At 39.5% G+C, this 14,848-nt stretch overlaps 1 protein-coding gene across 1 annotated transcript; it reads left to right on the top strand.

The window, feature by feature from the left end:
* Nucleotides 1-9,145: 9,145 nt before the first annotated feature.
* On the top strand, nucleotides 9,146-14,496 carry LOC118782356 (sodium/potassium/calcium exchanger 5-like). Its single transcript, XM_036535673.1, has 9 exons — nucleotides 9,146-9,305; nucleotides 9,853-10,032; nucleotides 10,188-10,271; nucleotides 10,628-10,731; nucleotides 11,090-11,190; nucleotides 11,656-11,939; nucleotides 12,618-12,824; nucleotides 13,811-13,912; nucleotides 14,006-14,496. The coding sequence occupies exons 1-9, from the start codon at nucleotides 9,146-9,148 to the stop codon at nucleotides 14,326-14,328; spliced, it is 1,545 nt and encodes a 514-aa protein (XP_036391566.1). The 3' UTR covers nucleotides 14,329-14,496.
* The last annotated feature ends 352 nt before the right edge of the window (nucleotides 14,497-14,848 follow it).

A 14,848-nucleotide genomic window follows, 5' to 3' on the forward strand; every position in this document is an offset into this window, starting at 1 on the left:
CAATGGTTACACCCAGGGCTTAGAGGGTAGCACTAGAAGCCAGCAATATACCATATAGCTTTAAGACATAATCAGATAACTTACTTTTTAGGGAAGCCTTGTGTTTCTGCATTTACAATTTTTTACAATTACTAACAAGCATTTACCTATACTTAAGATACTTTTTGTAAACTCTTAACACAGCAACACACCTACATCACACAATTAGCCAAATAGTTAATTTTCTGCTCAAACCCACATTTTGTTCATTAAATGCCAACTCTACATTTCAAAATGCAAAAAAACTTTCACTACATACACTAACTCTATCAAAACCTGACTCAATATCAAATCATTCTTTCAAAACACTAGCATGTTTTCTATCCAAGAGGAACATATAGTCAATCATAGTACAACAACTTTCAAAATACTAACAGTTGATGGCATTACAAAAACTGCATTACTTTTCATGTTTCAGTTCTACCTGCATACAACAAACAATATGAAATCCATTGCTTTTTATAATTCAGTTTCCTTTTACTGTAAACCACTCTACATTTTTGGTTGAGTGTTGAATGTATGCATTTTTGGTAACATACTATCTAAAAGTGAATGAGTCATCTTTACTTTATAGAATGTACAGTAGAAAAAAATAGTAAATGACAGAATTGCTGCAGTAAAACCTTTATTAGCAACATGAAATTGCTGCCAGTGATCAACAAAAAATCCAATATACATGGCCTTTGGTTCCAAATGTGTAAAAATAAAATACACAAATACAGTTTAAAAAGGCACAGAAGGGAAAAAAACACAAAAATTCACAGTCCTGTACTAGTCTGTATGATCTTCAGCATATTCGGCCACATCACATCTTATGATGTGTCCTTTAGAGGAACAAAAATACAACATATGTATTAGCATTGGGACTGGTGGCCTACAGTTACCGTAGAAGAAGCCCTTGTGAAATGCATTGATTACCTGTTGGTTCGTTGGAAATTCCGAATAATGGAAGCCATAGTTGACCGTCTAAGATTAGGCTGGACTCTTTCACCAGACTGTCTCAGTGATAGACTATGGTTTATCATATGGTCTATGATGGTGGCTCTTATTTCATCAGTGACAACAGCTCTTACTCTCCTTTGAACACCACCACGCATTCTTACTCATCTCCCCCTACCTCTCCTTCTCCCTCGTTCTGGTCCAGCTATTCCTCTGCCCGGTCCAGCTACTCCTCTCCCTCATTCAACTATTCCTCTCCCTTGTCCAGACATTATTTTTTTCTCTCTCTGCTCCTCTGTTGTTCTGTATCAGATGTTTCAGTATAGCTTCTGTTGTTGCAGAAGTAGAGGCTTTATACTATATTTATGGTTTTGAACATTAGGTTTTCATTTCTGGCATGCTGTGTGCAAGCATTTGTAAATAAGACAAGAAAGATCCATAATTTTGGTATTGGGTAAGCTTGTATGTAAAGACAATTTAAGCATTTTAGAAATGTGTTAATTAATGTGTTTCATATTCTGTGAAAACAACATGAATTGTGTTAATGGTATGGTCCACAACAGACGGATGTTGTGCTAATTGTGTTTAGAGTTTTGAAAATGTGACTACAGATTGGACAAACGGATGTTAGCGATTGTGAAAAAACTGTAATTCCATCCTTTTGGGCCATCCCACAAGAAAAAACAATTGTGGGATATCTCAGATTTTAATATGGGGAAATATAAAGTTATCACATGGCTGCCTGAAAACTGAAACTTCAGATAATTAAAAAGCAATGTTCTTCTTAACAGCCAAAAGCATATTTGATGTATGCTTACATTGTCTGCATATAATAATATCTATTCCCAATTCTTTATTGTATTTCATAAAAATGATTATCTGATCACACATCTCATCAACAGAAGTTGATAAAGGATGAAATAGTTATTAGTGAAAATGTCAAAATGGGTCAAGTGCTGATTACATTGTGCAGTTAAATTAATCTTTTCAGTGTACTGTATGTACTGGTTCAATATTCTAAAAGATTTATTCTTTTGACTCACCGGTCAGTCAAAATCCCCAATATGTTTTGAGCGAAAACTTCATCACTCTATGGAAATCTAAACAAACAAAGATCACCATGAGTCAAGGAAAAATCACATTGGGGCGAGCTTCTGTCCAGGCAGTGTATCAGAACTGGTAGAGCCATTGAAAGTTAACACCCCATTCAGTGAATGAATCAGTACACAGTAAAATGATTCTTATTCTGTGCCTGCAGTTTGCTCATTCATCCAGTTCTTTCAGTTCACCGGGTCACTACTGATTTGTTACGTTCTTCCAGTGCGTTCAGTCTTTCAGTATATCTCGTTCAGTGAATTTCATTTACTTCTTTCAGTGTGTTTCTCTCTCCACAGATGGAGTACTCCATCTGTCATTCTGCTGTGCAATTTTATACACAGCCATCAAAATCACTCTATGGAAAAACTCTTATACTTGAGATTGCAGCATGCAAGAAAAACAAGTCTCCACTAAGCTTATTACTAATGAAGCTAGTTTAGCTTATTATAGAATTAATCGCCCACTTCACTTTTAGCTGTATAGTGCAATTATGCTATAACTATATCTAGAAAATGTACTAAGGAATATACAGTTTGTCAGTCATTTCACAACTTCATATTAGCCTTTTTATAATGGGAACAATATAAAATGAGATTGCAGCACAGCTTTGCAGCAGAGAAGCTATTTATTTGATTAGGCCATTCATCATGTAGTTAGTAAATGTAAGAGTTTTGCAACAAACTGGCATTGCATAGCTGTCAGCTGCTAGCTAGAGAGTGTTATCTTTACTGAGCAGGTCTTCTTCCCCTTCTCTGGCTTGGTTAGTGTAGTGGACATTCAGGCTGTTCAATATAACATCAATAGAGTGAACTAAAACACGCAGAGATGGGACTTGCACTGCAACACCGTATCTATCTTGTAATTGCTCCAAACAGCTAAAAAAAAATGAAGTGACGAAAAACATGTTTAATCATTACTGTCTAGATATAGATATCTAGATACTATCTAGACATATATTAGCTTACCTAATACGGGACAGAAATACATATGACAGCAGATGTACTTAGTATGCACAGTTTTGATATTTTTAGTGCATGTTGAAATTATTTTTTTACATGTTAAGGCTCTCAGTGTCTTTATTTTTCAGTGATGTCATTTCAGCCCTTTCTACAACTTCGAGGGGGGAAGAATCTACTGTGTGACCAGTTTTTTTTTCCTTCTATCATTTCAGTATTTCACATGCATTGGAGAAATGCAGTATCAATATATTTATTCATGGAGGCATGCTCTCTTTCTATTAACTGCCATCATAGCTAAATATTTGGAGGAATTAAGAAAGGAGGGGAATTCGATGACATACTGCTTTAAATCTTGATTTTTAAAGCTGCATGTCCGGTTGAATTTAAAGGGCATGTCATCTGACCTGCAGCTTAATGACACAATTTGTCATGTAGGTTTAGGGTAACTGACACTGAACGACAGTATTATCAAGTCCTCATCCTATAGCCAAAAAGGGAAACTTCACCCTGAGCGAACTGAACGAGATGCACTGAAGTAACTGAAGGAACTGGAGGAAATGAATGAATCAGCGAATCTTTGTAGTCACTAACTGAGAGAACTCTAGCAGTGTTATTCAAACCTTGGGAGGAGTGTATGTGGATCGTGGTGTGTACAATCATATGCATTTTAATACAAGATGTCAAAGTTATTAAACACTGCAAAATTATGTATTGCATTTTTTGACTTCAACACTTCATCTGGTTTTGGCGGGGGGTGGTTACTGAACAAATCTTTATATCGAACTGAACGTCAAATGTCCATCACTAGTACCCGTACCTGTCTAGTGAGGGAAATGCACGATCTTCTGAGAAAGGCCTTTGCTGCAATCTGCTGGTCGACAGATATATCTGCAGTACCTGTTCTAAACTGTTGCTTCGAATAAGTGAAAGCTTCCAGTCCAGCTTTTACAGTTTTGTCCCTTTTACCTGAATTTCACATTGACTTGTGAGACTGGTATTTTTTTATTTCGACAACTCAACAAAAATACGCGTTTGTGCTACAGCAGCAAAATGGACCCCTTACTTACAGGCATTTAGCAGATGCTCTTATCCAGAGCGACCTACATCGGTTACACTTTTTTTTCCCTATGTTATCCGTTTATACAGTTGGATATTTACTGGGGCAATTTTGGGTTAGGTACCTTGCCCAAGGGTACAGCAACAGTTCCCCAGTGGGGAATCAAACAGACAACCTTTCGGGTACGAGTCCTGAGGGCTGTACTACGAAGCAAGATAACTGGCTTATCCAGGTAACTTCAGGAGTAACTTTGTGATGTTGGGTGTAATGTCCCGATTAACCTTTACTACGAAAGGTGGATAAGTCTTACCCAAGGTATGCTGTCACGGCAATTTACGCTGCATCTCTAAACTGCTCTGAGCAGGGTGGTTAACTCGATGTTACCCTTCCGCCCACAATCTTGTCAAGAAAAATGCCAGCACATTTGGAAGACCTAGTCAACATTGGCACACGGATTGTGAGAGGCTCACTCCGCAGGCCAGTTCCCTGGCCATTTAAGCATTCTAAACATCAAAGAGGCTTTTTATGTGATCGTAGCTCATTCGCAATATAAAAATACTTGGTCTATTTTTAATATGCATAGGCTAGGCCTATATACAGAACACTTTTTTTTCCATAGGAATCCCGAGGGTGATTGGTGCGATTGATTGTACGCATATCCCCATTAGAGGGCCCCTGGGAGAACATGAGGGGGATTATATGAACAGGAAGTCATATCACAGCATCAATGTTCAGGTATTTGATCATATCGCATCTGACATGTAGGCTAGCCTGTATTATTTTGTCCTTAAAACTTCTACTTATATTCAAGACAATTAAAGACACATTAGGTGGTGATTTTCTTACAATGGCAGTATGTTAAACTGGCCTGAAATCCTTTGTCAGATGACATGTGATCCCCATTTAATGGTGACCAGTCTGGAGGCAAGCTGGCCTGGGTCAGTGCACAATTCACAAATTTTTCAGGAATCCACCCTAGGTCAGAGATTTGAACAAGGTAAGACAACCACCACCCTATATTTCACACATCATGCTATATTGTGACAATTTCTATCATTCAAAGGGTGTTTTGATGGCCTGCTGCTTGGGGACAGAGGCTACCCGTGTCTGCGTTACCTGATGACCCCCTATCCTGACCCACAAACAAGGGCACAAATAAAATATAACATGGCTCACAGTAACACAAGGGTCAGGATAGAGATGACATTTGGGGTCATCAAAGCATGCTTTGCTTGCCTGCGAGGCTTGCGGGTGCATCCGGAGCAGACATGTGAGGTGGTGGCAGCATGTGTGGTGCTCCATAACATTGCCACTATTAGAAAAGAAAGAGCACCATGCCAGCTGCTGATGCCACCAGATGTAGTGGACCCAGTGACATTGGATCACCCAGCAGGGAGAGCCATCAGAGGGGCCATCACAAATCAATTTTTCCACCAACAAAAAAAGACACATGAAATTATTCTTTTGTGATTTATGTATTATTTATTGGCATTCTCCCTTTCTTGTATGTATTTCAGTGTATGGCAATACCTTTTTGTCATGTTCCAGTTTTTCTATTTCCAGTTTAAGTTTTTTTATTTGTAAAATTTTCTTCTGACAGTTGAGCTCAAGCATACACTTATAGAGCGACTGCACATTGTCAGATCCAGTTGCACAGCAAAACACATTGAGAGAACGAACATGGCATGATGCATTCAGCATCATTAGTGTTGCACATTGTCGGTATGAATAATCCTTTTAATAGCAAAGGAAAAGCTACCCTTTGAGTTCTCTGAGAGGAGGTAGTCATGGGTGGGGAGACTGATTGATTTAGCTCCTCCTGAAAGATAATAATGCAATTGCCAACTGACCAAAGCTTTGTTCTCTTGAAGGTTCATTCTCATTCAATAGATGTATGACTGGAAATGTCAGCTCATGACAATTTGCCATACATAGCCTAGTGTTAGCCTATGTTAGTGAGCATTAAATAGACATAAAAATACAAGTGATGAAATGGGTCAACCTGGATGTGTGTGTCAGACATGGCTGACATGGTCTCCTCACCCAAGATCTCCTCAAAAAAATAAAAAATTAAATAGAAAAACTGTTAAGCTGGTTCAACATATCAGCATTGATAAATCCACAGAACTCCTCAATTATTTCCACACTTACCTCTACCTGAGAGTCAGATGAGGGGCATGCTGGTGGCTGGAGCAGATCAAAAGTATCCCCCTCAACTGTACATAAGACAGGCATGTGAACTATATAAAATTATTTTAAACTGGGCAATCAAATAAATTAATATGATATTACCCTGTACATAAAGGGTGGACATTGAGCGGCCACCAGGGTCAGAACTGTGGCCCTCCTCCAGTTTTCACTCTCTGCCTTTTTTCTGTTTGCTGTGAACACATGAATAGGCTATCATAAGTGTAGGCTACACACCACATCTGTACTTAGTATTAATGATGAGAACTATTAATGCATACCACTTGATATAATATTTTTTTTATTTCATCCTGACTTGTTGCCAGGTGCGCTCTCCACTGGGGTAGCAGCTGAAATGATTCTTAGAATGAAGTTATTCTTAATACAATAACATTACATTCATACAGGTAGCCCTACAGCCTACGTGCTTTAGGGAGTAGATCTTATTTCATTAACAGTGAGTAACGGGTCAATTTCAGAAATGTAGCCCATGTGTAGGCTATAATTAAACTATCCTAATTGTTATCACATGTTTAGATAAACTATTTTACGTGTCCTTACATCTCAATCATATTACAAATAATGGAAGAGTTCATAAGACAAAATAGAGAACATACGACAAGAACACTGTTCTTACGAATTTACTCTGTTGGCAATGCGCTGCCAACAAGCCTGCCTGACTTTGTTGGCCGACACGGTGTTAGATTTAGCTGTTAACGTTTCTTTAAACTCCTCATACCCTGACCTTACCAATGTGTATTCTTCGTGGGAAAATATGGAGCACGAGCTATTATGCAAAAACTCTGCGTTGCCGAACGCGCTACTTTTACGCGAACGCGCTTTTTAAAAAACCTTCATTTCACCAGATTTGTCCCATTGAAATTAAAATCTCTTTTTCAAGAGAGACCTGAGCAAGAAAAGCAGCACATCAAGTTTCAGACAAAACAAGACAACATAAGCATAAAAAAGACGAAGGACAAGTAGAAAGTGCAAAGTACAGGTGCAAAAGCAATCCATTTTCAGATAACAACATTTGCAGTTCCCAATAGACTCTGTTTCCAAACTCTTAACAACAGCTTTAAAATAAACTCCAGTTAACACCGAATCAACTAACCGACACCGACATGAATCACCGTCGTAGTAGTGTTTAACACCAATTTAGGCAATCAGAGTTTGTCAACCCCGACTTTCCTTAATAACCCCGAGTTAAATCTGTGTAGGTTAAACTCCCTTCGTAGTACAGCCCTCTGCTCGGAGCAGTTAAGAGATGCATCGTAAATTGCCACGACAGCATACCTCGGATAATACCTATCCGCCTTTCGCAGTACGGATTGATACCCCCCATATGACAATATTCAAATTAACCGCATTTTAAAAATTCGCAAAGCTACATCAACTCAAACAATGCTCTCAGCAACAATGTTAAAGAAGACTTTGAGTACGGACAATTTCTGACATGCTCTTCGCGACTGAAAAAAAAACGTATTTTGCACATATGTCGTGCTATTCACCATTAAGGACAAATCTTTTTGTTTTAATCCTTTCTTAGGTTGGGTCATTGCACCTTGTTGGCGCGTACATAATTTCACAAGGGGCAATGGGCGGCAGTGTAGCATAGTGGTTAAGGAGCAGGACTCGTAACCGAAAGGTTGCCGGTTCAATCTCCGCTGGGACACTGCTGCTGTACCCTTGGGCAAGGTGCTTAACCCACAGTTACCTCAGTAAATGTCCAGCTGTATAAATGGATAACATTGTAAAGAACTGTCAAATGAATAAATGTAAATGTATAACGTAGAGGGTGTTCGGTCGTGAACTAAGTTTATTGGAACTCCTTGCCACTAGGTGGTGCAGTTCAACCTACCCGTTATGTAGCGGCAATAATTGTTAATATAGAAAAAGTGAATGTTTTCCGGTAGAAAAGAATTGTCACCGTCTCACTCCCTATGTGTGTGTATGTGTATGCACACATATATATGTGTATGTATGTGTGTGTGTTTCATCCTACCTGCAATCCGTATTCAAGTATCCTCTGTAAGTAAAATGTTTGTGAGTTTATTTCATCATTATTTGTGGATTTAGACGGTATTTTGTGTTCAGTAAAACGTGCTGTGTTCTTTAAATACAGCTAGCTAGCTGGCGGTGCAGCTCTGTCGTCATGGTTGCCTGTAATGTTTGCAAAGTATATTGTCTACTGCTATTAAAAAAGATTTGACACAAATAAAGACAATGAGTTTGACAAAAGTTTATTTCATTGTATACTCATACGCAATTATTTATGTTTGTCATAGTTAATGATAGTTTACCGCGTTCCTGCTGTGGAATCCTTTAAAAATTGACTTGGCCATTTTTAAGACTGTTATATATTTAATCTCTTTTTATTCACAATCGCCCACAACCAGAAGTTGAAATCCGAGGCCCGTAGACTCCCTCGAGCAAGAGGAACGTATCCAAAACGTTACTGTAAATTATTAATAGCCAGTTTTTTAAAATGTATGTGCTTATTCGCGCCATTACCATGAAATTGATGTCATGAAAGAGTAATTCTAATCGTTCCATTCATTGTTTTACAGATTCTGTGAACTGAGAGGTTTTCAAATTGGCCCAGGGACAGTATCGTACTCTGTTGATACTGAATAATCCCGTGATTTTCTGTCTCGCGCGCGCGCGCGCGCGCGCATGTGTGTGTAGTGATGCATTTCTTTTTAAAAATCATCTATCTTGCCTGCGTAGAAATAGTTGGAGAGTGCATGAGAATTCGTGAGAGGCTTACGCCCGCCAAAGCAAAACCTGAGTTTATCTGGCTTAATATAAGAGTCTCATGACCATCCCCATTAGTTCTTAGCATCGAGATTTTAATTTTAGGACAATGGATAAAAACGCATTTCTGCACAGGCGGAAGGAAAGAAAAGAAGTTTTCCTTTACATCGCTGGAGTATCATTAGTCTTTTACTGTTCAGTCATCTTAATATTCAAAGTTGCTGACACTTCTCGAGAGCTCAATCCTCCACGAACACGCCGGGATGTGGGTAAGAGTGAGAGGAGTGATTTATGAATGACTGCATTTATTCCAATCGATGAGGATCGGGGCTGCTGTATGTAATCGATTTTAGTGTTTTCAACGGGTGGATAATGGATGATAGGGTTTGGAACACTGCGACAAACCAACATAAATATTAGCTTTGTGAATACTACTTGTTGCCAATGGGTTTTCAGCTGTATCCTTGTTTTTTTTAATTATGTGGTTGAGTTCTTGTCCTGTTCTGTAGATGCAGCTACATTTTAACATCTCACTAGTTTTTATTTTCTCTTCACTCGGCAATAACTGCTATTTCTAACCGATAAACGTTTTTTTTTCTTTCCATTGTGAATGTTGCTAATCACTCAGGTGTAATCGGAAGCATCCTTCTAAATATTGTGAAATGAATTCTTGATAAATGTTTCTTCATTATTTATTCTAAACTGTGTGTGCTTTTGGATCATTATTATGCCATGTATTATAAATCGCCATGAATAAAGCTTCTTGTACATGTCAGTAATAGCAATTTATATTTCGTGAATCTCTTGTTCTTACAGAAAATGAAACACAGTGCGTATCCCCACCATCCTCGGAATTTCCCGAAGGTTTTTTCACTGAGCAAGAGAGGAAGGACGGCGGAATTATTATATATTTTATGATTATTTTTTACATGTTGCTGGCAGTATCGATTGTATGCGATGATTACTTCTTACCGTCTCTAGAAGTTATCAGTGAGCGTAAGTCCTAGTGTGGAATTTCACAGATTTTTCATTTTATTGCTTTTGACCGCTTTACACAGCGTTGTTATGCTTGTATTGGTCTGAATATGGATGGTTTGTTTGTTTATTTCTTTAAGTTCATTGTGTACACAGCCCCCCTTCACTCTCTCTAGGTCTTGGGCTTTCTCAAGACGTTGCTGGTGCGACGTTTATGGCAGCCGGCAGCTCCGCCCCAGAGCTGGTAACAGCCTTTTTAGGTAATCATCTGTCTGTTAATAGTGTTACCAGTGATGCTTGTGACAGATCACGTAGTTTTCCTACACTAATGTTATTCAAATATACGAACATATTGATTACGTAATGGCATGTAGTAGTACAGATGGCCTTGAGAGCTTCACGTGCCTATTGCGACATTATGCGGAGTATGCAGACTAGAGGGAGTAAACTAATGTCACAGGAATCAGGGGAAAATACATTAGCCTCCTACTGTGCCACAAAAATTAAAACGAAAAAACCATACATGCAATTATAGGAAAATTACTATAGTGACGGTAATAACAGTAATTACAATCATATTCGTACATCACCAACCTATTCTGTCTGTCTTTCTAAGGTGTTTTTGTCACAAAGGGAGACATTGGGATCAGCACAATAGTCGGATCTGCAGTTTACAATCTCCTAGGTATTTGTGCAGCCTGTGGACTCCTGACCTCGATGGTATGTAACATTAAGGTCAAAGGTCATCCTGCAGGCAATATCCTTACAGCTTAACAAAAGTATTAAACAACATGGGTTCAAACCTGCATGTGTAAGCCCAGTGATCAGAGAGGAGAGGACCTTCATTTACAATTACCTGGTTGTTTCCACCTGCAAGGAGACAGGGGTGAAATTCTTTTACAAAATTTGGGATTCATTATGTTTGTTTCTGTGCGCTGATTTTACAATGGCACAGAAACAGCTGAAAGCTTTGATAATGTGATGATTGGGTCATGTGATACTGATGCCACATTCATATTTTTCACAAAGAAGTGTCACAATATGACGCACTGTAAATTGCTGTTAACATCCTTCCCAGGTTGGACGGCTCACCTGTTGGCCTTTGTTCAGAGACTGTATTGCGTATGCAATAAGCATTGCAGCTGTAATTGCCATCATCTCTGATAACAAGGTGTACTGGTAAGTCTCTCCTGTTCTTCCTGATTTCCTCAGTACTGATAAGGATCATTACACAACAGAGTTTTACTGGGCAGAAGAAGGGGCCGACACACTTCTATCCCTGAAGTAAACAAACAATGAGACAAAGGTTTCTCCATATATTTAGTCTTTTTATAGAAGCACAGTGCTATATTCCGCCACCTTGATTATAATTAAGTAAATGTTTCACCCGTAATTGAGTGCTTCTCCCACTCTTTTCTCAAAATCCACTGGAGTTAAATTGCTCAGCTGGAGCATTATCTCAACCAGCTTGATGAAATACATGAGTGTGACAATGAGGAACTGATATGGAGCATATTCAAAAGTCCAGTATATTTCAGTTGCATAGGCAATCAAAACTGAAAATACACAGATGGCAGCATTTTTAATGTTCCCCCAACCCCCCACCCCAGTCCTGTGAGGTGACACTCATCTGTCCCCTTAAAGGTACGATGCAGCATGCTTGTTACTGGTGTACGGAGCATACATTGTGGTGCTGTGCTTCGACATTCGAATCAATGAGTACATGATGCGCAAGTTCAGCCCCTGTTGCGTCTGCCTGACCAAAGCCATGGAGGACAGGAGTGAGCAGCAGCCCCTGATTGGCTGGAGTGACCACAGCAGCCCACTGGTCCACCAGCGGTCCCGGACCGACAGTGGAATCTTTCAGGATGATTCTGGCTACTCCCACCTCTCCCTCAGCCTGCATGGGCTCAATGAGATTTCAGAAGGTGAGAAACGTCATCCACGGTTAATTTTTTTTTACATAGTACCACTCCCATAACCAGTCAATCATAGGTACATAAATAATAGAGATGTACATGTTCCTTCTCTATACATGTACATCTCTATTTACTATTAATAATAAAAGCAATTCTTTTTCTTTCAAATTATATTGACAATTAAGGAAAAGCATAAGGAAACAAAGGCTGCTCTCCTGTGGCTTCAAACCATTGCCCTTTCTTAACTTCTGCTTTTCTACTGTGTTACATTACTTTGTGTTGTGGTTACTGGCACACTCATGCTACAAACATACACACCATAGTCTCACAAATAGCCTTTTTTCACACTTTAAAATAATGGAGTAGTTTTGGATTTAAGACCGTTTAAAGAATGAAATGCTTTGTGAATGAAGGAATTCTTACAAATGTAATATGAAAAATGGAAGCCTTGGGAAGCATAGTGGTGTAGTGGTAAAGATCAGGATTCATGATGCATCCTTGGGCAAAGTACCTAACCTGAATTGCCTCAGTAAATGTCCAACTATGTAAATGGTTAACATAAAAATATAAGCTACCCAAGTTGCTGTGTGTTAGAGCGTTTGCATAGGTAAATTAATGTAAGCTAACTCCTGTAGTAGGAAATTCAATTAGAACATTTTTATCAGCCTTTCTCTTTCTCTGTGATAGAACGGAGGAGTGTCTTTGCGATGCCCGACAATGACCTGAGGAGAATTTTGTGGGTGCTGTCACTGCCCCTCATCCTGCTGCTATATCTGACCATTCCAGACTGCCGCAAACGCTTCTGGAAGAGATGTTTCATGCTCACCTTCCTCATGTCTGCCCTGTGGATCTCTGCATTCACCTATGTACTTGTGTGGATGGTCACAGTAGTGGGTAATTCAGAGTTAACCAATTACTCAGCCAAATCTGTTTTGTCCTTCTCTCTGATGATGTCATTAGTTCATTAGCCCAGATGAAAATTCTCTTGAAAGAGCACATGCAAATCCTACATGCATTCAGAAATGTTTCAACAGTAAACCGCTGGAGTAAAAAAGAAAAATTTAAAAAAGAGTACTCAAAAGAAGTCTTTTTGCAATGAGTTGAGGATGGAGTCAGAGGATTTGAATGAAGAGAACCACTTAAGGGGAAGACAGGGGTGGGGGAACTTTTGATAGAATCACATGTTCCCACTTCTAATTCTTGAAATGCCATTGTTGTGTCCTGGGGGATTAGTACAGGCCCTCGTCTCCAGTCAGTCGTGCCTTTCAGTCAGCACAGGATTAAACCTCGCTCTGCCCCACGGGATACCATGTGATGCCAGTGCACATTGTGGAGCATAATAGGATTATTATCCAACCGGTGGTCACAGACACTCACATGAGAAAACTAGAAAAATGCTACTAATAAAAAGGGCATATGCTGGACTGCCCAGGTACCAGGAAACACTATTCATCTCTCATATCTGACGTTTTAGACCATTGCACTTTTTCTGTTTTGCAACCGATTGCAACTGATTTGTCTTTCAGTCATTTATACCTCAAGACCACAGAAACACTTGGTGCAACAGGGGGATGTTACATTTAGTATAAATAAATCTAGCTGGTTTACAGTCTAGAGGCTGTTGACTGAGCAAACACTAATTCAGATGAACAGGTTAAAGTCAAAACAAAGTGCTTGTTTTTTTGGATCAATGTGTATTTCACCTGGGTGGCTCACCCAAATAATTTAACCTCTATTTAACCTCTGTGTGCAGTCAATCAACATGTAGTTAATGATTATACAATCTGCTCAGCATTCATTAAAATGTAAAGCTGAAGAACACATACTTATTTTCACTGCAGTTTGGTTTGGTTTAATTTAGCCGTCTTTAACTGCCATAGGAGAGACTCTGGGAGTTCCAGACACGGTGATGGGCCTCACACTATTAGCTGCTGGCACAAGCATTCCTGACACGGTCGCCAGCGTTATGGTTGCCAGAGAAGGTACGGTGATCAGTGCAGTCATTCTGGGCACGAGACACAAATCATTTAACCATTTGACATTTTGATGCATTTTGCATGTACTCTCTCTTGCAGGGAAAGGAGACATGGCAATGTCCAACATCGTGGGGTCCAACGTGTTTGACATGCTGTGCCTGGGGCTGCCATGGTTTATCAAGACCGTTTTCGTAGACATATCCTCACCTGTGGAGGTCAACAGCACAGGGCTCATTTACACAGCTTGCACCCTCCTCCTCTCCATCGCATTCCTCTTCGCTGCTGTGCACATCAACGGCTGGAAGCTAGACTGGAAGCTTGGCCTCACCTCCCTGGTCCTCTATATCCTCTTTGCCACCCTGTCCATCCTGTATGAATTGGGAATCATCGGCAATATCCGCGTAACAGCCTGCCAGGACTAACCAGGAAACCAGCAGCCGCTGGCGGGCCGGTAGGGGTAGGGCTCAGCCTACTTCAGGAAATACTGGACAGGTCAATGGTGCAACTGCATTCCTCCTTATCTCCTTCCTCTCCAAGCTGATAACTGTTTATAATCAGTCCTCCTTCAAGAGGAAGACAGAGGATGAAGATCCTTCACACCAGGCAATAAAGCAATAGCTCAAAAATTTCCATTCTCCAGTCTGAGACTTACAAACACTGCTAATTGTTTAAGGCTCCAGGTCTTGCAGTGTAGTTGAAAGCTTGTTGGTTTTTTTTTGCTAGCTTTTTACTTGCCCAGACACAAGAATCTGCATGAGATTGATTAGTTTCTCAAAATAACTGAGGGGCTGCTTCAATGTATTGAGTACTCTTGAAGGGCCTAATTACACAATTACCACTGTAACATATTTTAAATATTACATATGTAGGATTTAAAACATATTAGATACAACAAGATACAACATATTACATGGAAACCAAACAGGCAATACAATTTCCACT

Source organism: Megalops cyprinoides, chromosome 8, assembly GCF_013368585.1.
Source record: "Megalops cyprinoides isolate fMegCyp1 chromosome 8, fMegCyp1.pri, whole genome shotgun sequence".
NCBI lineage: Eukaryota > Metazoa > Chordata > Actinopteri > Elopiformes > Megalopidae > Megalops > Megalops cyprinoides.